General features: G+C 39.7%; 2 protein-coding genes across 6 annotated transcripts; both read left to right on the forward strand.

Annotated features, from left to right (window-relative positions):
• Positions 1-292: 292 nt before the first annotated feature.
• LOC148345876 (rho guanine nucleotide exchange factor 18-like) lies at positions 293-26,897 on the forward strand. 5 transcript variants are annotated; one of them, XM_088325793.1, is made up of 14 exons: positions 293-513; positions 15,190-15,387; positions 15,474-15,579; positions 17,862-18,002; positions 19,342-19,592; positions 19,686-19,811; positions 22,059-22,176; positions 22,532-22,786; positions 22,854-22,930; positions 23,015-23,193; positions 23,269-23,342; positions 26,008-26,193; positions 26,294-26,440; positions 26,658-26,897. In XM_088325793.1, the coding sequence occupies exons 3-14, from the start codon at positions 15,489-15,491 to the stop codon at positions 26,795-26,797; spliced, it is 1,785 nt and encodes a 594-aa protein (XP_088181919.1). In that variant the 5' UTR covers positions 293-513; positions 15,190-15,387; positions 15,474-15,488; the 3' UTR covers positions 26,798-26,897. The 5 variants fall into 5 exon arrangements, with proteins under 5 accessions (XP_088181919.1, XP_088181922.1, XP_088181920.1 ...); XM_088325794.1 differs by lacking the exon at positions 293-513 and adding an exon at positions 640-779; XM_088325795.1 differs by lacking the exon at positions 293-513 and adding an exon at positions 927-1,011.
• On the forward strand, positions 10,057-14,011 carry LOC148345877 (uncharacterized). The gene is made up of 2 exons (XM_088325792.1): positions 10,057-10,676; positions 11,476-14,011. Exons 1-2 carry the CDS (start codon positions 10,236-10,238, stop codon positions 13,471-13,473), a joined length of 2,439 nt encoding a protein of 812 aa, XP_088181918.1. The 5' UTR covers positions 10,057-10,235; the 3' UTR covers positions 13,474-14,011.
• Positions 26,898-27,124: the final 227 nt, after the last annotated feature.

Below are 27,124 nucleotides of genomic sequence, written 5' to 3' on the forward strand. Positions count from 1 at the left end.
ACATAAAAATGAAATGTTTTTTTGTTTCGTTTTGTATTTTTGTTATTGTTTTTTAGGGATACTTAAATTCTTTAAACATTATTATATTTACTTTGTGGCACTTTTGGCTTTCCTTAGAAATCAACTGAAAAATAAATTGTAACTTATTAAAATACGATAAATCTACAACAATTAAATTTAGTTTTCAAAAAATTGTTTCCAGTTGATTTTTTTTATTTGTTTGTCTCATTGTTCGTTCGTTTATTTCATTTCTGAGAGGTTTTGGCGGAGGGAAAAAAAGGTAGCGTAATGTCCCTTTAACTGGAGCGGACTTGCGGTTCGGGTCCTGAACCTGCCTGTGGAATTTAATCGTTTTTGCCCAGTTGTCTGTGCCGAAGGGGGCAGAACCTCCGAAGCGCAACAACATACCACCAAAACACAAATTGGTCCAAAAATACGGGTATTCAATCTACCAACTGGTGTCGTTTCGGAGGAAACCGACAGAACCGTACCGGAGTCTCCGTGTTCGTAACGGTAAGAAGCGGCCGCCGTAAAAAGGATCAGAGGCGTGTTCAGGAGAGTGAGCGATTGCTATCGCTAGCTATCGCTAGCTTCTGAACGGCCAATGATTATTGAGCGCTCGCGTGCCCGAGTAATCACGGGAGAAAGACCGCTTACTTTGATTTCCAACATGGCGTCGACAGTGCAGAAGATGGAGGATCTCACCCTGACGAGTGCTGTTGGCGATGTAATATATCGTCTTACATTGCCTGGTAATGTTTGTGAACAATGCAAGACAGGTATGACCCTTCCACTGCGTTTAGGATAACCTTAACTGTGTCAATATGCGAACTGTCGCTCATATAAGCCAACTCGCTCAAAGCAAGCTGTAGAACGAAATCCATTGTACTGTCGTCGGCCATTTTGGATCAGTAAGGCAATCACAGTGAGCGATTACAAAACGTTCAGCAGTGCGCGGCAAGCGATTAACAAGCGACTACATGTCTGATTACTCTCCTGAACACGCCTCAGGTGGATCCTTCCTCTTGTTTTTCTTTCAATAGGCTTTGATGACCGCTTCCCATTCAGTTGGAACTTTGTTTTATTTATTTTATTTTAACTTTTAAGTCCGCGTTGTGTTCGTACTAAGGTGACTGTTCAAGTTGAAAAAAACAAAAAAAAAACACTGTTCGTCGTTTTCTTGTCGGCAATGCTAGCTAGCGATAGCAACTTGTTGCCAGCTATTTCGCGTTCCAGAGAGTAAATTAAATTATAAAGCAAAGTTATTACATTAAAAATTAAATTGTCTGATTACTCTTAATAACCTCACGAGTGAGGATACTTTCGACAAATCTCCCTTGTTGTCGTTTTTGTTTCAACTTTTAGTGTTTGCGTTCTCGGCAGCTTTGTTAGCTTGCTTTTATTTTTATACTAAAGCTCCTTGCAATTCCTTAGTGCATGTCTGTCTATAGAAATATCAATATGCTAATCATAATTGATGATATTTGTTGGTAATTCAAACTTACACAATCAAATTGTATTCATAAATACACACCTTATATTTTACATGAATCTAAATTAAAGAACATTACTTTCTCATTTGTTTACATAATCAGTGTTTACTTTTAAAATGGGGGAAAAATCTGACACACCAGTCAACCTCATCCAATTGCTTCCCTTATTAAGTGATTATAAATCTTTCTAACACGCAGAATATCACGAACAGTTTGAGCAATCTATAATGATGTTGTCGTCTGCAGGTTCCTCCGTGAAAAGCGCTATATAAATGCAGATCATTTACCATTGTTACCAGTCACCGAGATGATCCAAATTAGAGCTCAAATGGGCAAGGCAAGAGTTAATAAAATCCGTACAAAAATGGCTTTACAGTGTACACAATTTGAAACGTATAAGATAGATAGATAGATACATTATTCATCCCCGAAGGGAAATTCACATTTCCAGCAGCATCCCTGAGCTGAGAACAGTACAATAATAAAGCCAAAAGAATACAATATACAAATACCCAGTGTGACGTGCAAATGCCCACTGTAGCGTGTTATATAGAGTAACTAAATAGTGCTACACAGAATACATATTGCAGTAAGATTCGGTAATATCCAATGTAGGTGGTGTGGTTTAATGTGGGCCTTTACTCTGCCGGGTGGAGTTAAAGAGCCTCATGGCATGAGGAAGAAAAGATCTCTTCAGTCTGTCCGTAGTACAAGACAGTGGCAGCAGTCTGTCGCTGAAACTGCTCTTCTGTCTGGAGATAATGCTGTGTAGTGGATGCGATGGATTGTCCATGATTGACCTCAGCTTTTTCAGTGCTCGTCTTTCAGCTACTGTTGTTAGGCTGTCCAGCTCTTTGCCAAGATGACAGGTTTGCGGTGAGCATGTTTGACACAAACATTTGACAGACCGATACTTATGATACCGATACTTACTGTTATGATTAAGAATTTCTGGATATGATTAATTGTCACGCAAATTGTCAAAAGTGACCGATATGTTGGCAATTTTTCCCCTTCTGCGTGGGCTCTACCAGGCTGTGCTTGCCAAAGACACACCGCAGTTAATGGTGTCCTTACTACGACCTTAGGGTTGAGGGAACCAACCAACCATGATACTAATAGATATCATTGGACACCTTAATAAAGAAGAGAAATTTAATTAATAGTCAAGAAATCATTATTAACTCAACTTTCTGTTCCTTTTATTAAAACAACAGACCACTTCTTCGGTATTTCAGGGATTAGTGCTGTTGTTCGGTGTAAATAAAAAATGTGTCCAAAATACTGAAGTGATGTTAAAAACAGACCGGGTAGTGAAAACCACACACAGAGAACCAGTGTTGTCTACTTCCATGTGTGCGTCGCTGCACGTTAATGTCTACAGTATTCATTTCATTCAAGGGTGGTAACAAAAGGTGGAGAGAAAAAAAGACTAATCGGGAATTTGAAAACTATTCGCAAATATGGGAAATATTCACAATTCGATGAATATGTCATATTCATGACATTCCTACCAATACCCAAATCTTGACAGTTACTGCTCCCAGTAACCAATAACACTAGTACTCTATTCTTGTTTAGTATTTTATTGCAAGCAAACTAGCTATCTCAAAAGCAATTCAATTTTTGCAGCAAACATATTTTTTTATATTTAATCTGGACTCGTGTCAACAAAGTTACTGTTGGAGTTGCTTTTGTCAAAGTATTCCTTAGTCATTTTTGTGTCATTAGTGTTCTTGGCAACTTTATCAGCTTGAAGATCAATAGGTGTTTGTTGCCGTTTTCCTTTATATTGATACTAAATCAGCTTGTAATGAATTACTTCACATGTTTCTCTATAACTAACAATTTAGAAATATATTTGATTATATTTGTTGGCAGTTTAACCGTAGTCAATCAATTTGTATTTAGGTTGGACTAAAATTGCACTTGTCATCATTGATTAAAACTTGTAGTATACAGTGTTTATAATGAGATTGGAAGTGGTACTCCAGGATAACATGCAATAAAATACTGTAAGGGGAAAAAAGAATATTATCATGGATAGGCAAATATTTATATGGTAGTGCTTGTAGACTGGGCTAAAGTTACAGGTGCATCATAACAACAGTGAAATGACATTAGGAGCAACATACTTCCAATATACAACCCCTAGCAAATTGTAGGATATCACCAGTTTCAGGAAAGCCCTCACTCAGACGTTTCATTCTGTAGAAAAAACTCAGATCACAAACATGAAACAATGGCAAGGTGATTCAAAAGTGCAACATATAGGCATTCAGAAACACTAAAAGAAACTAGACAATTGTAATTGTGATTGATCTGGAAGATGATCCCGGGATGTATATATAACCCTGGTTGTTAGCATTATGAGTAAAGTTTTTAACTCAGGAAATGTATTTGTAATTTCTTCGCCCCCCCACACACCCCCGGTACTGGCAAGTTCATTTGAGATCGGCCCACAACCGTTAGCAACAAGGATATGCCTTGTGGAGGTCTAAAAATCACATTCTTGGTAAAAACATAGTAATATCACTGTTATTACACATTACAAAATTTAAAATGTACATGTTCGAAAGGAATGAGCCATTCTATTTGAATTGGCCCATCCGGACTGCATTTAGCCCATTCAATTTGCTGAGTCGTTAGCATGTTAGCATTAGAATAATTTTTCAGCATGAAAAAGTTAGCAATTAGCCCTTAGCATCACTTTTTAGCATGTATCCGTTAGCATAACTCATCAACATGAGTCCACTAGCATAATTTGTAAATATGAAGTCGTTACAATATTTCCATTACCAAAACTTTTTTGCATGAAGACGTTAGCATTTAGCCGTTAGCATCACTTTTTAGCATGTACCAATTAGCATAACTCATCAACATGAGTCCATTAGCATAATTTGTAAATATGAAGTCGTTAGAATATAGCCATTGCCAAAAATTTTTAGCATGAATATGTTAGCATTTAGCCGTTAGCATCACCTTTTAGCATGTACCCATTATCATAACTCATCAACATGTATCCGTTAGCATACTTTGTAAATATGAAGTCTTCAAAATATTGCCATTACCAAAAATTTTTAGCATGAAGAAGTTAGCATTTAGCCGTTAGCATCACTTTTTAGCATGTACCCGTTAGCATAACTCATTAACATGAGTCCATTAGCATAATTTGTAAATATTAAGTTGTTAAAATATAGCCATTACCAAAATTTTTTACTATGAATAAGTTAGCATTGCCGACAGTGTTTACAGCTAGTTTGCGCTAATACTTGGGCTGGCTGTGCCAGACCAACCCTTTGCCGACAGTGTTACAGCTTGCTTGCGCGAATACTTTGGAATTCATCATTTACCCATGGTTAAAGGTAATGTAGGTCGGGCCCCCTCAAGCCACCCTGGACAGTCCCTGATTACTACCTCTGGCAAAGCCCTCGTTTCCAAGGCTACCCATTGAATTGAATGGGCCAATGTATTCCGGATGGGAGATTCTCAAAATACATTAGTCCGGATGGGGACTCTTTTTGGTCTCCGGGGCCCCGCCGTATCGCTTATCCATATTGTCGCTCAAGAGTCCCGGGCCGGAATTTTGGGTATATGAATCGTTGGGCTAGTCCAAAAGCTCTGGGAGGAGTTACCCGACAAACTTTTTTGTCAGAAGATAGATATAGTAACTAAACAATTCCCGTGGCAATTGTAAGAGTTGTGATTGATCTGGCAGATGTTGGTAGAGAACCGGTAGCGCTGAGTTGTTAGCATTATGAGTTAGCATAAAGTTTTTAACTCAGAGAGATGTATTTGTAATTTTTAACTTGGTTCTGTGGGGGGACTCCGCTTTATTTGTGTTATATAGCTACAAATAAGTATTTCAACAGTCAGTAAAATGAATGTCAAACGTTTTCCTGTAGTCTTTCACCAGGTTTGCATACTTTGCAGGAATGATCTTCTTGAGATCAGTCAGGTTTCTGGGCTGTCGCTGAGAAACACGGCGTTTGAGTTCCCTCCAAAGATTTTCGATTGGGTTCAGGCCTGGAGACTGGCTTAGCCATCCTAAAACCTTGCTATGCTTCTTACTCCTTAGTTTTCCTGGCTGTGTGCTTCGGGTCGTTGTCGTGTTGGAAGACCCAGCCACGACCCATGTTCAATGCTCTGACTGAGGGAAGGAGGTTGTCCCCCAACATCTCACGATAGACGGCCCCAGTCATTCTCTCTTCATTGCCGTGCACTCGTCCTGTCCCATGTGCAGTAAAACACCCCGAAGCATGATGCTACCACCTCCATGCATCGCAGTAGGGGTGGTATTCTTCGGATTGTACTATTCATTCTTCTCCCCCCAAACACACTTAGTTGAATCATTACCGAAAAGTTCTATTTTGGTCTCATCTGACCGCAAAACGTTCTCACATGACTTAAGGTACCAGGAGCCTTGAGATGTGCTGGTTTAAGGAGGGGAACTTTTCATGCCATCCATGATTTCAAATCATGACATCTTAGTGTATTATCTACAGTAACCTTGGAAACGGAGGGCCCAGCTCCCTTCATGTCATTGACCAACTCCTGTCGTGTAGTTCCGGTCTGATTCCTCACTTTTCTTATCTGTTAATATTCTGATCACAATAAAAATATTCCAAGCACGGGACCCTTAGCTTCTGTGGCGGTGTAGGCTATGGTTGAGGTGTGATGCAGGCAGTCCGGTAAAGTTTAGTGTTAGAGTGGCCTGGGTACTCGTTCCTCGAGTTATCAGGTTTTTGTTCCTTTAACATCACTGCAAGCCTTTGCACCAATCGTAAATAAATACAATATAATAGAGGTATTGTATCGGCGACTTGTTTAGAGCTGCACGATTTTGGACAAAAACCTACTTGCGATTTTTTTTTTTCAGACCTGTATTGCAATTTTGATGGGATTTTCAATTTCAAAAGAAAAGTGCATTTCTGTGCTCATTTTGTTTTTAGGGAGAACTTAAACATAGCGACATGCAAACTTACCTCAAGATGACGTCCTTAGAGACTGAGAGTATACGACTGTAATAAAATAACAACTATTGATCCACAAATAAAAACAGAATTGCAATTAAATAAATTGTCTTTATTGTCAGTATACAAAAGGACAACAAAATTGGAGGGCTTCTCCTTTCAGTGTAAGAAAGAGATTTAGTGAGCGGATGGTTAGCTACCTACACGCTAGTAACTGGTAACAGTGACTTCTGCAAGGTCTTTGTGATAATTAAAATACCAGAGTCACAAAGGTAGTGGGTTTCCACGAGTAGTAGCTCCAAGTCGTCTGTTGGTGACTAGCCACGGTCGCCAATTCCCGGACGCAATACAAACCCAGGCAGCACCTACTGGTTATCAGCTTTTCTTTGCGCTTTTCTGTCTTTCCTCAGCGTCCAATTTAATTAAATGAATTTATTTTCAATGTAACGAGCCTCTAAAGCTACGAGCTGTGGTTTTTGTTTTGGTGGCCATTTATGCAAGGGCTGTTTGACTGACTGGCAGCTTACACCAGCAAGTCGTGCAAACATGTCTTGCAAACTTTGCCTCACTTTATGGCAGGGGTCGGGAACCTATGGCTTGCGAGCCATATATGGCTCTTTCTATGAGTATCTGTGGCTCAGAGACAAATTTGATTGCATGCAAAATTTCTCCATCTTGTTCAAAAGTTGAGTTGTCTATCCTGTTCAGGTTCACGCAAAGCCAAACCAAAGCTAAATAATATGGTATTACTTCGCAGTATATATAGGGCACGTTTTTCACTACAATTTACAGTCAAGGTGTCACACAAAAAAAGGGGGGGAAAAAACCTCGTTTTGGCTGTACAACGCTAAAGAATCCTTTATATAAAAGTTCACTATACAATCTGTGTTCAGTGTTCAGATAGCTTATGATGAATCCACAGAACTGTAAATACGCCAAAACACCGGAAGAGAACTTAGTCATTTGATTGGGTGAGTGGGAGGGATGGGTGGAGCTATGCAAAAAGTGCAAGCACTCCCTCCTATCTCTCGCCCTACGCCGTCTGCGCCAAAAGTGAGCTCATCAGGCTCCCTATTTGCAGAATGTTGTGACGTTTTTACACAATAACTGCTTGCATCTGGTTTTGAAACCAATATGTATGAAAAAAAGGGTCAAAAGGAGTTTAACCGATCTTGAGTAATTGCAAGAAAGAGACAAGTTTAAAGTGGTATGTTTGTTGATTTTGGGACAGGGGCTCTGGCATTATTCTCTTTTCATAATTTTTATCAAATCATGAAAAATAAATGTGCTGAAGACTAAGCTTTTGTCTGGGGCGCGGGTTTAGCAATTTAGTAAATTTGTCTCATAATATATGGTGTGGCTCTTTCCCCAAATAAAATTAATATTTTTTGCTTTTATGGCTCTTTGAGTCAAAAAGATTCCCGACCCCTGCTTTATGGTGACCTCCATTAAAACCTGCTTCTCATTGCCTGGCGCTGTTAAAACCATGAAATGTGACAATTCTTGTTGGCCAAACACTCCATCACTAGAATATAAACTGTAACTATGAATCACTGAAAAAAACCACTGTGTTTTGCAGTTAGCTTATCGCACTACATTACGGTGATAACGATTAGATTTCGGTTTATTGTGTAGCCCTAATGCAACACATATCGCATAGTTGTGAAAATGCTGTAACAAGGGGCCGAAAAACATATATTGGCGACTTTAAAGGTGTAAGGCGGGGACGCCATATCCCACGGTCTACTGTCTCACTTGGACTTTGGCACATGCTAAACATTTATGTGCGTTACTTTTAAATTGGAAAAAAAACGCTAATAAGTTAGGACTTGCATGCCGTTTTTGTTGCGGCTTTTCCTTCAGACCTGGAACGTTTCATTTACCTTATTAAAGGAAAATGAAAGAAAGAAAAATCTTTCAAATGTCATCACAGTGAAGTTTCGCTCATAAAAAGGGATTCCTTATGTCGAGAGCTGTTGAGCCCACCTAAGTAGGTAAAGATGACAATGGTCAACTTTTTTTCCTCTTGTTGCCATTTCTTGAAAAACTTTACTTTTGTAGCAAATTTTTCCTTCATGTTAATCAAATATACAATTTAACTTTTTGGTTGGCTTTAAGCAATTTTTCGTAGTAAATGAGCCAACACATCTACATGGGTCTTTTTATATTTAAAAGTGACAGATTTATTGTTTCAATTTTTTTATTTAGCCAGTTGAGCTTCCTGCGTGGGTCATCTAAGTATGCAAAAACTAGTGGTCTGTGTGCTGATAAGAGCTGTGATATCAGCAAAAAGAAAAAAACAGCCTGTCCTCACTTATGCTTTGCTAATCTTGGAGCAACTGGAATTCCCGTCGTAGTAATTTGTGTACTGTCCTCTTCATCTTCCTGAAGTGAATTAGTTTACGTTTTGGGCTTGTCATGGGTGACGCTGAAATTTATGTCTCAATGTTTTTTTGTGTGGCACAGCTTACCTCTAAATTCCCACGGTCTCTTTATCTTTGTTTTTCTTTTTAAATTGTGTATCTGTTGTGGGGATTCTGTTCAAGATAATGTTGCTATAGTTAACTGGAGACTCGAGTATTTTCTCTACCTTCCTGGAATAACAATATTAACTTTCTCAATCTGGGTGTTTCATGTTGCTGTTGAATCTACTCAGAAGGACTAAAACTTCTCCGGTGTCTGTGATCCAAAGACACTGATGTTAATATTAGTTTTGTTTTTTTCAGCTAAACTAAATGAATAATCTATAAATTCAACGCATGCTGGTTGAGTATTACAAGAGCAATTTATAAAAGTTCAGGTAATGACTGCTGCTGAGACTTATTCAGAAGCCGTCTTGTGTTGACTTTTCATTAAGATTGGCCAGAAACGCTTCATACGTTTTTTTTATTTTATTTCACATTCACATTCGCTTTTAAGGCTTGTCGCATGATAACATCACTATATTAAATCACCTGAAAAGAAACAATGGAAGACTGGTGGAAGCCACGGGCTTGCTTATAGGACACCCATTCCCGAAATAACTTTGGACGCATCTTCTATCAAGAATTTCAACAGTTATTTCAGAAATTATCACATGGTTTAAATCAGGATATATCGATATATATTGTCCATTTTCTCAGTTTTTTCCCCCCCTCATCCTTTTTTTTACTCTCTAGCTTCAATACAGTCCATAAAACCTGGGACAAATGCAGGACTGTCTCAGAAAATTATAATATTGTAATATCTATTTTTCTTTTTTTCTGTACTACAATTACAATAAAGAAAAATGTCCAACATGTGAAGACTTAAATATACCGTTTTACCATATCATGAAAATTTATACCGTTGGCTCTAATCCATCATCGGCAAAATTAAAATCATAAAAGGCTTTCAGTATTTCAGTTGATTTGCAAAGAATCCAGAGGTATGACCTAGCTGAAGTCGGAGGTTTTATAGTAATGAGTGGATTTGTTTGACCTACACTCAGAATGTGTAGCTAAGTACCAAATTTACGTTGTTTCGTTATTTTTCCAGGGATGTGATTTTTCCGCTAATTCGCGGAATTCCGCTTTTTTTATCTCCAAAAATAAAATTTTAAAATTTCCGGTGTTTTAATTGGTAAAAAAAAACGATTTCGTCTCGACAGCATGCCATTTGAGTGTTTCCGTAACTGAAATGAAACGTACTTGCGATTGGTTGAAGTCTCGTGTTGACCAATAAACGCGCTTGTTATAGGAGTGTGCCATTGTTCATTTCTCACACGTTTTTGCCGGGTGTTTAAAGAAAGATGTCCGTGATCGAACGCAAAGATGCTCCGCGAGCTAAAGAAATTGATAAGATTGTAAAAAACAAGTTTCGATGGGACTGGTTGGAGAAGGAATTATCTACGAATGTTGGAAAGAAGACTGTGACGAATTTGTTCAATGACTTTATTCGGAAGATCGATCGTGCCGGGAAAGCACTTTGCATTTGGTGTCATGATACCATCGACTATGGTGGGAGAGGTTTCAAAGCTCTTGAAAGTCACGCAAAGAGCAAAAAACACGTGAAAGAACTCCAGTCAAGAACGACAAATTATTCCATCGCTGGAAGTTTCGGTGCCCAAACGAAAACTCCAAAACTTTACGGCCTCCATCCCTTATTGACATCACAATCGGAAGCGGTAATAAAGAGACGTGATCCACCCCAACAACCTGTACCAGTTGCTGATAGAGTCGTGAATTTTGAGGTAGGTGGTAAACTTTTCAAATTTATTTGACAGTTTTCCCATTTTTTTCGAAAATATTATAACGTAATAAAAATGGCCATAAATATTTAACAATTACAATAATAGATTTTCATGTGTACATTACACCAACACTTTACTGTAGGGCCTATACTTATTGTACTTTCATTTATCAAATACTTGGATACGCTGCTATTAAAGAAATAAATTATTACATTTAAAATATGATTTAGGAAATTTAAAAATATTATTAAGCCTAATAGTAATCAAAACTATTGTCAGTATTTATATTTTTTAAATTAAGTACTTGTATGATATTCTACCATTGATTTTCTTAATGGCCACGATATTATTATGGTACATAATTTACTTAATATTAATAACATGGTTAATCATTGACACAAACTCAAATGAATGCTGCATGTTTGCACTTTTTAGGTTTCAAGATGTTGAGTGTCTTGATGTATGCAGTTACAGAGATGATCTTAGTCGAATGCATGATTGTGTTTTTATCAGAGCTTGCTGCATGAGGTATTTTATGTTTTTGTTATCCATTATGTATTAAGAATGATTGATTAAATGATTTATTGCATGGTAAATATTATTTCCAATGGTTTGTAGCTAATTTTCAACATTTTTTTGTCACCATAATAAATACTCTGACATGTGAATGTGCATGAAAGTTTAGACTAAATCCTTTTTTATTTACTTTGGTCGCATGACATTTTGGATTATAATTCAAATAATTATTTAAATTATTTAATTGTTTACTGATTATTGTTAAATTTCTTTTATTCTTCAGGCAATGCTGTTGGGAGTGCTGGCCGAAAATTCTCTTCCGTTCACCATGGCCCCAAAGCTCATCACACTGTCAAAGGAACTGGCAAGGGATCCAAAAGCTCTGAATGGACTGTCCATGGATAGAACCAGTGCATCCTACAAAACAAAGTATGGCCTTGCCCATACTATGCTTGATGAGACTTTAACAAACTTAAGATCCTCCCACTTTTCAATGAACATTGATGAGTCCACCAGCAACAATCTACACCGTGTCCTGTGTGTTCTCGTCAGCTATTTCTCCCCGTCGACAAAGTCTGTTGTGGTGGAACATTTAGCATCTTTGAGTGTTGTTAAAGTTGACGGCAAATCTCTCTTTGATGAACTCTCAGCCCTCATGACCAAGAACAATATTCCCTGGAGCAATTTGGTGTCTGTGTTGATGGACTCATGTGCAGTGATGCGGGGTTCCAAATCTGGAGTTGAGACGCGTTTGCGAGAGGGACCAGCACCACATCTCCTTGACATAGATGGGGATACCTGCCACCACATCCACAACGCCTCTAAGCATTTTTGCAAGCCATTTGAGTACAAGATTGAAGGACTCCATAATGATCTCTTCAACGATTTCAAGTGGTCAACCGATCTGAAGGAAGCTCTTCAAGAAATTTGCTTTCTGACAGGCATCACCTTCACCATGCCAGAGAGATTTGTCAGCCATCGATGGCTTTCAAACTATAATGTTTCAATGTCCACCTTACGCCTCATGGATGTCTTTACCATCTTCTACTATGCATTTCTTGGCAGAGGAGATAAAGAACTCTATCTTCCCACCATCATGGCCATCTACCACAAGAAGGATCTTTCAAGAGAAGTCAAAGCCAAACTCAAAGACATACAATCAGCTTTAGGCCAAAAGAACATGACTGAGGAAGGAAGGAAGAGGAAGCAGAGGATCTATGAGAAGATATTCTTCACAAGATTGGATACGCTTCTCACCCTCAACCTGTACACAGCAGTTCTGCCCTTGCTGAAGAACTATGTGATCACCTTTGAGACGAAAACGCCAATGATCCACAAGCTGAACGACAAGCAAGTGTCCTTCTTCAAGAAGTTCTTGTCCTGTTTCCTAAAGCCAGAGTCCCTTCAAGGCTGTAAACTGACAGAAATTGAACTGAACAACAAAGCCAACCAACTCCGAGAAAATGATATTTTCTATGGTGGTGTCACCAGCAAACTGATGGATTCTTCTAACAAGTCGTCAGTTGTGTTCAAGTTCAAAGCCAAAGCCAAGGCAGCATATCTGGCATGTGGTCTGTACCTTCAGAAAAAGTTGCCCATGAACAGCAAGCTTCTGAGAGCAGCCTCTGCCATTGACCCACTTGCCAGAGGACACAGCTCAACTTTAAACCAACTGAAGAAGCTGTCGTCGTTGGTCACCAATGTCCTTGATGAGTCAGAGCTGGGGAACTATGATCTCGAGGTGAGAGAATACCAGTTGGACAGTGAGTTGCCAACACCTTTGGACTCAGAGGGGAAGGCAATTGCACTGGATCGTTGGTGGGCCCAAGTCTTTGCTGTTGGAAGATACCCAACCCTGGCCAAGATGGTGAAGGCTCTCATGAGTTGCTTCCATGGGCCGCAAGTAGAGGGGGCTTTTAGTGTCATGGGTGATGTCCTGAACCCCAAAGCATGCAGAATGGACATAGCCACATACAGTTCTATCCAGACTGTAAAATATGCCCTAAGAGCAAGAAATACCACCTCTGTCAGCCATTTTGGAAGGAAAGACATTCTGATGGATCCTGTGCAGTCCATACTGTGCCTAAATCTGAGGACATCCTCCAAAAGGTACAGGGAGGAGAAGGATGCAGAAGCAGCTATGTTGTCTGCAAAACGAACAGAACTTGCTGTGAAACAGGACACCCAAATGAGCAAGGCTGCCTCAAGAAGAACCATCAAAGCTGCACAGAAGCAGGCTAGAAAGACCCATTCCAAAGCAATGAAGTCTAGGAGGAAGTAGTGTTTGGGTCATGTGAATGGATTTAGCTGTGTCCCGACGGATCACCACCTTATCGTGGTGGGGCACTTTGCGCGTCTCCATGACCCCCAGAGCTATGTCGGCGGGAGTCTCGTACTCCTGGTAGGGTTACCCAAGCCGAACAGGTCGAAGGGTAGAGTCCAGACTAAGAGTGATCCCAAAAGCTGGTGGCGGCACGCTTTGAGGCGGTTTCCTACAGACCTGGATCCCGTTAGCCGCCTGCAGTTGTAGAAAGATGCCGGTCGTCTAGGGTCTCCCTTGCCACTGGAACCATCTTCTTTACAATTAAGATAGTGGCGTTGGGGAAATGTTTTTTAATGTGACTGATTTTGAGTTGACTTAAACTGTAATTTTATATGGGATAGTTCAATATACATTGAAAATTTATGCTGTTGTCTTGTCTATTTCTTTGTCATCTGAGTGCATTGAAAGTACTTAAAAAAACCCATGAGCTCCGGGGGGGGGCTTCGCCCCACTTTTCCCCCCACCAGGGCACTGCCCTGGTCCTACCTGGTTTCCCCCCCCCCCCCAGCTAGCAATCACCCCCCCCCCCCCCCCCGCTAATTTTCAGATAATTTCACTTTGGTCAAATCACATCCCTGTTTTTCAGCTCACGAACAATGTTATTATTTTTTTTCCCTACAGTAGATCCCAGGTACAGTAAGACCTCGTTTAACGCGGTTAATGGGGACTAAAACCACCCGCGATAACTGAAAATCCGCGAAGTAGCGGCGCACCTTCCAAAAAAAAAAATTAAATTTTTTTTTTAATTATTATTTTTTTTTAGACCCGGTTAATGGGGACCGAAACCACCCGCAAAAATTGAAAATCTGCGAAGTAGCGACGACCCTTCAAAAAGAACAAAAAAAACCTCATCTCATCTCATTATCTACACCGCTTATCCTTATTAGGGTGACGCCGTGTCCGCCGAACTCGCTCCGTCGCGTGGCCCGGGAGTATAATTCATCCATCCATCCATCCATTATCTGCACCGCTTATCCTCAGTAGGGTCGCGGGGGTGCTGGAGCCCATCCCAGCCATCTTCGGGCAGTGGGCAGGGAACACCCTGAACTGGTTGCCAGCCAGTTGCAGGGCACACAGGGACAGACAATTTGCTCGCGCATTCACACCTAGGGACAATTTGGACCAGCCAATTAACCTGACATGCATGTTTTTGGAATGTGGGAGGAAACCGGAGTGCCCGGAGGAAACCCAGGCAAGCACGGGGAGAACATGCAAACTCTGCACAGGAAGATTGGTAGCTGGATTTGAACCCATGACCTCAGAACTGTGCCGCACACTCGCTAACCACTGCCCCGCCGTGCTGCCCAAGTATAAGTCAATTTATTTTCATTTATCACCACTTCTCACATGGTTGAATAAGAGGGAGAAGAAAAAACTGTAAGATTAAGGTAGGGTGAGGCTTGATAGTCCAATGTCCGGGTCGTTTGCATCTGATATTATGCATAACTGAGAGATGGCTCAGGTCAATTTGACGCAGCCTTATATTAAATGTTCTACAGTAAACAATTAAGGAAGTCCCTACAGATTATTTAACGCATGCACAGCAATAAATCCCCAAAGTCTTAACAAACATTGATGAGCAGTGGGTACAACTTTGTTGTCTTTGACTTCTTTCCTGATGATCTCCTAAACCTTTCGTTACTAACATTTGTATTATGTGTATTTGGCCTCTAGCAATAAAAGCCGGCATCGAGAGCAGGAACAGTCGGGCACAACTTCATCACAGAGCCTCAATGGCCACACAACTTTTCCTGCAGCTCCTGGTATTACTGTGTTTCCTCGAGGAACAAGTACCCAGGCCACTGTAACACAAAAATTTCCCGGACTGCCCGCATCATACCTCAGCCACAGCCTGCGCCACCACACCTCAGGGTCCCGTACTTGGATTATTATTATTGTCATCAGAATATTAATTGGGGTCTTTTTTTAGACTGTAAACCTTCTTTTTATGTACGCAGATCTCTCCCGGGGGGATGGATGAAACTGACACTTTTCGATTAAAGCGCTACAATGATGACACTGTTTCCCTCGTTCCCTCCATGACTGAGTCCATCATAGTTGAAGGTTTGTTGACTTTATTTCGTTTATTGTGTGACTGAAAAACATTCACCTTTTTTTTTTTTTTTTTTTTTTGAAAAATAAATACGTTTTATGGCACATTTTATGAAAAAGGGATTAGATTTGCCTATTTGCTGACTGTTTGGAGTAACGACTCATCTTTTAAATGCTTACATTCAGGCAATAATCCTATTGGAAGCAGAATATTGGATTCCTGGAGCAATCCAAATGAATTGGTTTTATGACTAGAGATAAACGAATAACCTCATAAACATGCCGTTTGCGAATATTCCGATGACAAGGGCGAGGTCACGAGACAAATAGACGTTTTTTTTACGCATTTATCTTTTGACATTATATAAAGGAGCATTTAATTCATGTGACTCTCACCAAGTTCAACAAAGTACTGCGCTTGCTTGCCCCTAAAGTGAGCCCCTGTGGTCACAAGATGTGGTTATACGTGGGTAGCCAAAAACAGCCTATATATATTGATAGATAAAACTGTTGGCATCCACTAGTTATAGGTAGATTTTCACCTTAGTTACAGAAAATAAAATGGAAATGTCCTGAAGAAATCGACCAATACACATGAGGCTCTTTTAGCGAGTAAGCTGGAGTCTGTATGTTTCATTCCGTACTGACTATATTTTCCAGAATTTGCAACACAAAATTATCCAGACAAGGGACACTCTGTGTTTGCATAGACAAGCCGATACCTTGAATGCGTATCAAGCACAAGTAATCACAAAATGAAAGGTCTAATCGGGAACCTATGGCTCTTTCATTGAGTAAATATGCCTTGCGGACCATATATGGGTCTTTCATTGAGTAAATATGACTCGCGGACCATATGTGGCTCTTTCATTGAGTAAATATGGCTCGCGAACCTATGGCTCTTTCATTGAGTATATATGGCTCTCGAACCTTATATGGCTCTTTCGTTGAGTAAATATGGCTCTTGAACCTTATATGGCTCTTTCGTTGAGTAAATATGGCTCTCGAACCTTATATGGCTCTTTCGTTGAGTAAATATGGCTCTCGAACCTTTTATGGCTCTTTCGTTCAATACATAGGGCTCGTGATCCATATATGGCTCTCTCATTAAGTACATATGGCCCGCGATCCATATATGGCTCTCTCGTTAAGTACATATGGCTCGCAAGCCATATATGGCTTTTTCATTGACTATATATGGCCTCAGGGACAAAATGAAACGTGTACAACTAATTCATATATTGTTAAATGTAGAGCCGACTGCTGCACATGTGATGCCAAGACAATATTGAACCGTAAAGGGTTTGGTCTAGCATATTTAGGACACAATATTAACAACAGTTAACAGACTCTGATGTGGCTGTAAAACACTAAATAAGTTATCTTTTTGGAAGCTCATTACAACAATCTATGTTCATCTTTGAGACACTTTATGACGAAAAGCTACAGATCCAACTTTGACCGAAAACCAACTCCTTACCTATAAGCCGTAACAAAGCACCAGGGGTAATTTGATTGGATGAGTGGTAGGAATGGGCGGACCTATAAAGAGGGCGTGTACACTTTTTTTCTTGCACAGAGCCTTCTAATCTAAAATTAGATAAACTGGTATCCTTGTTTGCTGTATTTTCTGACATTTTTACAAAAATAACTTTGCTTGCACCTTGTTTTGAAATCATTATTTAGGACAAATAATTATAATGAGCCTATACACTCTAAAGAGGCTGTCTAGTCAAGTCACATTTATTTGTATGGCCATTAATCACAAAATGTCTCAGGACTGCACAGGCCACAATTACACCATCCCCTCATCTAAAACCAACATGCGGGCAAGGAAAAACTCTAAACCTCAACATGAGGGAATTAAGAAACCTTATAAAGAGGCCTCACAACTGCGGGAGGGAGACACATTTTAAGTGGTTTATATATATGTTGATATGGGACACAGGCTGTGGCATTATTATTATAATTTTATAGATTTTATTTAATCATCAAACATCCCACAGTGTATTAAAAGGAACTGAAGAATTAGCTAGAGAGTGGGTTTCTTGGTTTGGTTGAATATTGACTTAAAATATTAATGGTGTGGCTCTTTTAAAAACATTTTTTTGTTTTTTCTTTTATGGCTCTTTGGGTCCAAAAGGTTCCCTGACCTCTGTCCTGAACACAACCATTCAAGTTGGAAAACTTAGGTGGATTAATATGTTCTCATTCATAATCGCAACACTGGCAGATTATTGCTTGCATGAAAATGTAACAACAAGAAGACTCATTTTTTTTCTCATTTTTCCCAGATGATCACTATGCTGCAGTGCGAGCTGATCTTGAGTGTGATGCGCAGGACCTGGAAGCAGAGTCCTGGAGTTGGGCAGTCGACCCACAGTTTGTTAAGAGACACTCAAAAGAGGCTGTGAAGAGACAGGATGTCATTTATGGTCTGTCTGTTTGAATGCACTCTGTTTAAAACTGACTCAAACAATACAAAACATACTGCTATTAGGTCATTACAATAACAGTCAAGCTTCTGGATTAACTCAAAACCGAAGAGTGAGAAGCAGTGTTGAAAACAAATATTTCTCAATCATTGTCTTGTTTGTCAATGTGAAATGGCCTGACTGCAGACAATAGAGCTTCATGTTTAACCAGAATCGAATCGACATTGCCATGTGACGTAGTGCGATTGTGTAATTGCATACCACCCCGTTTCTTTACAAGGATTTATAGACTGCAAACCTAACAAAGCTCCCCAGAAGAGGGCGCTGTAAACTTAAATTTATTCTCTGTAAGATTCACATGAAATCTTAAACCAAGACGCGGGAAGAGGTAAGAGAGATGATTCAGGTATATGATGATGGTGGGGATTTACAGCTCCTGCAAAGAATGGCGAGCCGTGTTTGTGGTTCAAGCGGGGTAGTTGGCTGTGAAAAGGCAAAGCCTAGTTGGGCCTGCTCTTCTGCTAAGTCAGGGGTCGAGAACCTATGGCTCACGAGCCATATATGGCTCTTTCTGTGAGTAACTGTGGCTCAGAGACAAATTTGATTGCATGCAAATTTTCTCCATCTCTTTCAAAACATGAGCTATTAATCCTGTTCAGACATGGCATTATTCTCTTTTTATTTTATTTTTTTAATTTATTTTATTTTTATCAAATTATGAAAAATAAATGTGCTGAAGACTAAGCATTTTTTCTGGGGCGCGGGTTTAGCAATTTAGTAAATTTGTCTTATAATATATGGTGTGGCTTTTTCCGAAAATAAAATTTATATATTTTGCTTTTATGGCTCTTTGAGTCAAAAAGGTTCCCGACCCCTGTGCTAAGTCATTGCCTGGGAGGTTACATGCTGATAACCATATCAGCTGTATAGGTTTTATAGGGGGGAAGGCCGCAATATAAAATTTAATGGAGAGGATGGAGGGGTCTGAGATATGAGAGATGGCGAGGGCTTGGAGGAGGTACTTTATTTCTCATAAAACGTGTATGATATGATGCCATGAGTGTTTTTATACTTTTCCCCACTAATAACCGACTCCACTCATTGTCATGCATTCAAGGGTTTAAGTACTTATGAAAATAAAAAAAATAAAAATAGCACAGATAATGCACCTTTCTTTTAAAATCGAAAATTGCATCGAAATTGCAAAACTGGTCTGAAAAAAAATCGCAATTAGGTTTTTTCTTAAAATCGTGCAGCCCTAGTAAACAACACAGAATGTGTTATTGGCACAGCTAATATTTAGAAAAAAATGATTGTCATATGTCAATTTCTTTGACAGAGCTGATGCAGACGGAAATGCACCACGTGCGAACACTGAAGATAATGCTTCGTGTTTACACCAAAGAGTTGAGGGAAAACCTTCAGATGGACTTGAGCCGACTGGAATGTCTTTTCCCGCGCTTGGAAAACATCCTGGAGATGCACACACATTTTTTGTCCTGCCTTAAAGAACGCCGGCGAGAGAGCATTGTTTCACCTGCAAAGGGAAACTACACAGTGGAAAGCATAGCTGACATATTGATTGCACAAGTAAAGAAAGGACATGAAAAGACAAACACGTTTCTATTTTTTGTTTTTTGTTGTTTTTTTTTTGTTTCTAATTTGCTCCATAAAACCTTCCAGTTTTCAGGTGACGCAGGTGAGAAGATGAAGGACAGCTACGGCGATTTTTGCAGTCACCACACGGAGGCTGTCAGTTACTATAAAGAACAGATGCAGACGAACAAAAGATTCCACAGCATCATACGGGTGAGACAACTAAATAATTTCCGGGTTTTATATCAAATAATCAGGAATGCACTAAAATGAAAATTAGGAGCCAAAACCAAAAAATAGTAAATGCTCTGACTCACTAATAAATATAATAATATTTATATAATCAATATAAGATAATAAATATCTGACAGGCATATTAATGGATCATGGGTCTTTTTTTAGTTTTATATGCATTTCTAATATCACAACTTATCTTGTTGTTATTATGTTGCAACTATGTTATAAGCAGATTAATTATTGGAAGTAGGGTTAAATATACTCTGTCAACTACTAAAAAAAAAATCGTTGACTAGAAAATCATAATGACCCAGCAATAGAGAGAAATTTCCAAAACAGTTCGTCAGACACCTCAGCTATCCTAAGGGGCCGCCACCCTGGTGCCCGGAGGCACATCATTGGAGACTCCAGTTCTAGAAGCTGATTCTTACTGTTTCACGTATTCAATTGTCATGAAACAACACAGAAGGTAAGTACATAATTTTTTATGTATTTTAGCTTTTAATAGACAGAAAAGTGAATAGTGACAATAAAACTGATGTAGGGAGAGATTAATGATGACTGATGATGATGACGATGAGGGCTTGCATCGGTAACCGGTTCTAATTTGGAATCTGTTCCGCTGTCAAACGATTCCTTGGAATCAGTAGTAAAATTCAATTTTGCTTGCACTATCAATCCCGCCAGGGCTGCGGTGCGAACATAGCAAACAAACACACCCCAATGCAGGATCAGGTGACGTCGATCTACGTGCTATTTGTTGTCGCTGCTCGACCAATCATCAGCTACAGAGATGTCGCCGGCAGTCAACGTTCTAAGGTGTGGCTGTATTTCACTCAAATAGACGATGCAGGAGTATGCCATACATGCAAAAACGCCAACTCGGCGAAAGGGGGTAAGACCACCAACATGCTTAAACATCTGGCTGGCCAACATGACATCAAACTGAAAGAATGCACCGTGTTTGAGGCGCTCCGACGACACAAGGACAGTGTAGCCACAGCAGATAAATAACGTAGCTAGCCTGCTAACTGTTAGCTACGTTAGCCAAACGTTAGCTAGCTACGTTAGCCAAGTTTAGTCGTGACATGAGGTTTGTTTTCTAAAAAGACTGCCTTGGAGGAACTGTTTGAAGAATAGGACTCTGAGCTTCTGTCCCTGCAAGGAACCGTCCCCACTGTGCCCATGGCCGAGAAGGTGGAACAAAAAGTCCAGCTCTACAGAAGCCTGGCCTGCATCCCCACCAAGAATGACGCCGCACAGTGGTGGTGGGAAAAGAGAGACACTATGCCGCTGCTGTCGGGTCTGGCTGCGACCTATCTTTGTGTCCAGGCGTCCTCTACCCCAAGTCAGAGGGTGTTTTCCACAGCTGAAGACACATTACGCCAGAAAGATCTAGCCCCCTTGCTGACAAAGCTGACCAGCTAATTTAAAGAAAAAAGAATGGTTAATTTTCTAATTTCCTTTCGCAGAATTGTTTGTTCTCATTCATGATGTTCTGATATTCTTACTGGATACATGACTTATAATTGATCTCAGGTATTGCATTACTTTAAGTTGAACTCTTACTGAATTGTGATTAATATTGTTTATTCAGAACTTAATGTTCCTGTCCTACTGCCTATACCAGCCCATCTTTAAATCATTTTTATATTAATAAAACCCTTTGTACTATATCTGTAGTCACATAGTGCTTATTTTTCCGCAGTGAGAATCGATAAGGAATTGGATCGATAAGCAGGGATCGTTAAGGAATCAGAATCGCTAAAACCTCATCAATACACAGCCCTAGCGGTAGTTGGTGCTGTCTAATGCAACAAATGAGTCACTGTCTCATATTTTCCAAAGCAAAATAATAATAGTCAAAAACTTTCGCCGTACATCGCTTAAAACCAGACATTTTACTTCAGGCATAAATGTATTGAATAACAAACACAAATATGTGTTTATGAAAGAAGCTACTAAACTTTAGTGAGTCAGCTCCGTAATGTTAGGATGTAAGTAGCAGCAAAAGTTCAGCAAGCTGCTAAAGAAAAAAGCGTGGAAAAAAACCCACAAACCTTTGAGAAAATCTAATATTGCTAAAACTTGTGTTGTTTCAGTTTTATTTCATTTTTATTTCATCAAAACTGAAAATGCACTTAAGGTCATTTCTGGACCTTAAAAAAATCCCCATCCCCAAATATTAACCTTGTGTTTGGTTATTGTCTTTTGTTGTCTCAGAAAATCGGCAACCTGTCCATTGTGCGAAGGTTAGGAGTTCCTGAGTGTATTCTGCTTGTAACTCAGCGCATCACCAAATACCCAGCACTTGTGGAGCGCATCCTGCACAGCACTGAAGGTCTGGTCATATTAATTTTCTTCATACAAGAATAGAATTGTCTTTTTTTTCCCATTGGTCAGGATGTACAGTAGATTGTTCTCAGCAAGATTAGATGTTGCACTACATGATAAACATGTAATAAAAGACTTAAAAAAAAAACGAAAATAAGATTAAAAAGTAAAGGATACTAGGATGTATAAGCAATATTTATGACGTATTTCTTCTAGACTGTCCTAAATTGTTAGTACATCTGAAAATAGTGCATCTGGCAATGTCCCTTAGACTGGGCAGTGAGAATCCCATCATTTTTGGGGCTGGGTTGATGACTAATTCTCAACATAAAGTTTGTTTTATTTGTTTTATTTTTTTCCAGAGGGCACTGAAGAGCACATGGAGCTTACCCGTGCACTAGGCTTGATTAAAGACACAATCGTTCAAGTCGACTCATTGGTCAACCTTCATGAGAAAACGTGTCGCCTTCGAGAAATACACAGCAAGATGGAGCCGAAGGTGCTTGGCAAAATCAAAGACGGCCGAGTGTTTCATAGGGGAGATTTGGCGCAAGGTCGACGACGTCTTCTGCTCGAGGGTACAATCAATTGGAAAGCTGCATCTGGCAGACTCAAAGGTTAGATGGGAACACCATGAAGAAACTTTTTTTTCTTCAACTCATTCTGTTATTTTACCCCTCAAAGATATTCTTGCAGTTCTCCTTTCTGATGTGTTGCTGCTGCTACAAGAGAAAGATCAGCGATATGTTTTTGCGGCCGTGGTGAGTCAATTAATACTTTTATTTATACATAATTTAATTTGAGCATAACCTGATTCATTTTCTTGTGATTTTTATTCCATCTAGGACAACAAGCCATCCGTCATCTCTCTTCAGAAGTTGATTGTTCGGGAGGTGGCCCACGCAGAGAGAGCTATGTTTCTGATCTGCGCATCCTCCAATGAGCCAGAGATGTACGAGATCCACACGGCCTCCAAGGAAGAAAGAAACACTTGGATGACACAAATACGGCAAGCTGTCGAGAGGTAGCCATTTAGTCCAATGTAGCTGTGAAAGTGTAGTCCAATGGTGATAATTACGGACTTTGGTCCTGTTCTTAGCTGCCCTCGTAATGAAGAGAGGCTCTTCAGTGAGGAGGAGGAATATCGGGCATCAAGGTTGAAGGATTTTCAAGGTACAGACATCCAAGTAACTGAAAAAAATGCTTTGGAGTTGAGCCAAAAAACATCCAAAGAGTAAAAAGGCGTCCACCCAAGAGCCTTCTTAAAAAGAAAAAAATGTTTTGCTACCACCTTGTGGGAGTAAGAGAAATTACAACTCTTTTTAAAGGAATCATGTATATACAGTGAAGAAAACAGTATTTGAACACCCTGCTATTTTGCTATTTCCCCCACTTAGAAATCATGGACGGGTCTGACATTTGCATCGTAGGTGCATGTCCACTGTGAGAGAAAAAAAGAAAAATCCAGCACTCACATTTTTTAACAATGTATTTGTGTGATACAGCTGCAAATAAGTATTTGAACACCTGTGTATCATCTTCTGACCCTAAAATACCTGTTAGTTTGCCCATTAGAAGTCCTTCTGCACTCCATGTATCATCCTGAATTAGATGCACCTGTTTTAGGTTTATAGCTGCATAAAGAACCCTATCCACCCCATACAATCAGTAAAACTAACTTGTAGCATGGTGAAACCCAAAGAGCTGCCCAAAGACAGCAGAGACAAAATTGTACACCTCCACAAGGCTGGAAAAGGGCCACGGGGAAATTGCCATGCAACTTGGGCAAACAAGGTCCTCTGTTGAAGCTAAACATGATGGTCAATCTCAATCGGAGTGGAGCCCCATGCAAGATATCACATCGTGGGGTCTCAATGATTCTAAGAAAGGTGAGGAATCAGCCCGGAACTACACGACAGGAGTTGGTCAGTGTCCACAAGAGCTGGGACCACTGTTTCCAAGGTTGCTGTAGATAATAAACTAAGACGTCATGATTTGAAATCATGCATGGCTTGAAAGGTTCCCCTGCTTAAACAGCACATGTCAAGGCCCGTCTTAAGTTTGCAAATGACCATTTGGATGATACAGAGGAGTCATAGGAGAAAGGTTTGTGGTCGGATGAGACTAAAATAGAACTTTTTGGTCATAATTCCACTTAGCGTGTTTGGAGGAAGAAGAATGAAGAGTATAATCCAAAGAACACCATCCCTCCTGTGAAAATAATGCATTGTAATTTCTGGATGTTTCTTTTTAATTTATCCCTCTCACAGTGGACATGCACCTACGATAAAAATTTCAGATCCCTCCGTGATTTCCAAGTGGGAAAAATAGCAAAATAGCAGTGTATTCAAATACCTATTCTTCACTGCATATATATAAATATATATATATATATATATATATATATATATATAATCTATATGTATATATATATAATCTATATGTACTGTAAAATCCGGACTATAGAGCGCACCTGATTATAAGCCGCACCCATTAAAACTTGTGACACGATCACAAGTTTAACCCAGACCAGGCTGTTAGTTCCACGATTGTGATTTTGTAGAGGTTTATTGTTCTATATTCTTTAGCAATTATCCATTATCCGTTATCGGTCAAATCATGATACACTACAAAGCCAATAGGCCGAGACACTTGCTCCCAGCCAAGAGGCTGAGTCAAGGTCCTAGCCTCCTAACCTCCTACCGACACAATTCAAAAGTCAATAGTACACAATCCTAGAACCACAGTCGGCATCATGAATGGAAAATGATACCCGTAATTAACGTATGATGCAGACTTGTAAAGTCCGGGTCCTATTGAAAGTAATCCAAGGAAACAAAATGTATATTTCCAAAGTTACTTTTTTCCCAAATGTTCAGCCCTGCGGCTTATCCAGTGAAGCGGCCAATTTATGGAATTTTTCTAACGGCCACCTGCGGCGCTAGAATATAAAAGGTAAGATTAAGACCAGTAGAATATGGGCGCCAAGAAAGACTGCAACTTCTAAGTTTAAGCATACATTGTCTGTAAAGTTAAGGTACGTTCCGATAATGAGGAAGACGCCCTTGATGGCGATAGTTATGAGGAGGAAGTTGAGGACGATCTTCCGTGAATTTCACAATTACGGGATGTTTTTTTTTTTTTAACAGGCACGTTTGATACATTGCGAGCGTGATCCTACTACCAGTGTTGGTACCTTTCAAAGGCACGGTTTGGGATGAAAGTTATATTATTATTATTATTATTAAAGCTTTGAAAACTCTCTCGGTATACCGTCTTTCTTCGTAAATATGTGTAACCATGTATAATATGTATTTGCAACTGTATATTTTTGTAATGTATTTATTTTTGAGATTTATTCTGTTATGTGTTCTACGGACGAATCAAAAAGAAAGGGCGGAGCACACGCGGGCTAATGGGATTTGGGGTAAAGCTGAGTTACCGGTAGATCTGTCTCTTGTCGCAGCGGACAATAGTGGGTATATATTTTTCCCACCCTTAACTTTGGAAATATACATTTCGTTTCCTTGGATTACTTTCAACGGGTCCTGGACTTTACAAGTCTGCATCATACGTTAATTACGGGTATCATTTTCCATTCATGATGCCAGCTATGACTCTAGAATTGCATTCGCACTGATTGCTGCGTGGCTCTGTGGCTGGGAGCTTGACTCTGCCTCTTGGCTGAGAGCAAGTGTTTCAGCCTCTTGGCTTTGTAGTGTATTATGATTTGACCGATAATTGATAAAGAATATAGAACAATAAACCTTGCAAAATCCCCCCCAACAAAAAAAGGTGTACAGGAATCCGAGTTAATTGATTTCTATTTTTATCCTAGAATGTTTGAGCCAGCAGGATGCGGTGATTGTCCAAGCACTTTCCGAGAAACTGCAACTTTTTGCCAAGATGGCAGAATCTGTGCCAGGTGTGGAGGACACAGCTACCTGTTCCAAGCTTCTTTTAAGAGGCGACGGCTCAGATCTCAAGCTGGGGGAGTCGTTGCTTAAAGGAACCATCACTGATGGTAAAGCACTGCTCTAAGTAAACTCTTAAACGCATTCCCCAACGTGAAATTCATGTTGTGGCAAGATGTGAAGCAAAACGTTCTCCCTGTGTCAAACCAGTGGAAGATCTCCAAAATTTGCTCCAATCTGGTGCGAGGTATGCCTTTCTGTCATCACAGAAAATTGAAGGGAACAGCTCTGGAATCCTACCCAGGAGGGCAGAGACCTTTGGGGGCTATGACAGCAGCCCCAACTTCCTCACTAAAAGTGAGTCTAAAGCACTTCAAGTCCTGAGGAAGCTGCATTTCTAATGTGTTGTACTAAAGTGCACCTTGTGCAATCAAAAAACTTTTAAATTATTAATAAAGTATCATATAGGAGTGGGGCTATCTATGTGCTTATTATGTGGTTCTTAATGTCTATTTTGTCTTGTGTTTTTTTTTTTTTTTTTGTTAATGTCTGTGGCTGGCCGCTTTTCTGCCAGGCAATATGAAGAAGAACCTTTCCGGCAAGTCCAGAAACCAAGACCGGAGCCAGCGGGCCAGCTCTGACCCCCAACTTAAAGATCTCTGTGGCAGCCGAACTGTGGAGCAGACCGTAGGTCTTAAAGTGCAACAAAAATAATTTCTTCCTCTCCTAACATTTAACGGCACACAGCATTGTGTTGCGTTTATGCAATCAAATAAAGGCTTTCCAACCCAGGAAAGCAAGATTTATGATTCTAGCATGCATGGTTCAAAAGTTATTGTCATTATTAAATGATTGCTTTTTCGGACGTTTTAGGCTCAGAGAAGTGCAAAAATGGGCTTTCCAGCCTGCAAGTCACACTTTTATGAAAACTTGCATAACTCAAAAACTTGAGCTTTTTTCACCAAATCTGCACTAAATATAGAAAATTCAGAAGATTTCCAACCTAGAAAAGCAAGAATTATGATTCTAGCATGCATGGTT

The sequence above is a fragment of the Urocampus carinirostris genome, unplaced genomic scaffold, assembly GCF_059441175.1.
Source record: "Urocampus carinirostris isolate Australia breed hairy pipefish unplaced genomic scaffold, RoL_Ucar_1.0 HiC_scaffold_22, whole genome shotgun sequence".
Taxonomy (NCBI): domain Eukaryota; kingdom Metazoa; phylum Chordata; class Actinopteri; order Syngnathiformes; family Syngnathidae; genus Urocampus; species Urocampus carinirostris.

Coding starts and splice junctions, on each gene's coding strand:
- LOC148345876 (XM_088325793.1), top strand. CDS start 15,489: ATGGATGAAACTGACACTTTTCGATTAAAGCGCTACAATGATGACACT. Junction 22,177..22,531: donor CATCCTGCACAGCACTGAAG/GTCTGGTCATAT, acceptor ATTTTTTTCCAG/AGGGCACTGAAGAGCACATG. Junction 26,194..26,293: donor TAAAGGAACCATCACTGATG/GTAAAGCACTGC, acceptor GTGTCAAACCAG/TGGAAGATCTCCAAAATTTG.
- LOC148345877 (XM_088325792.1), top strand. CDS start 10,236: ATGTCCGTGATCGAACGCAAAGATGCTCCGCGAGCTAAAGAAATTGAT. Junction 10,677..11,475: donor ATAGAGTCGTGAATTTTGAG/GTAGGTGGTAAA, acceptor TTTATTCTTCAG/GCAATGCTGTTGGGAGTGCT.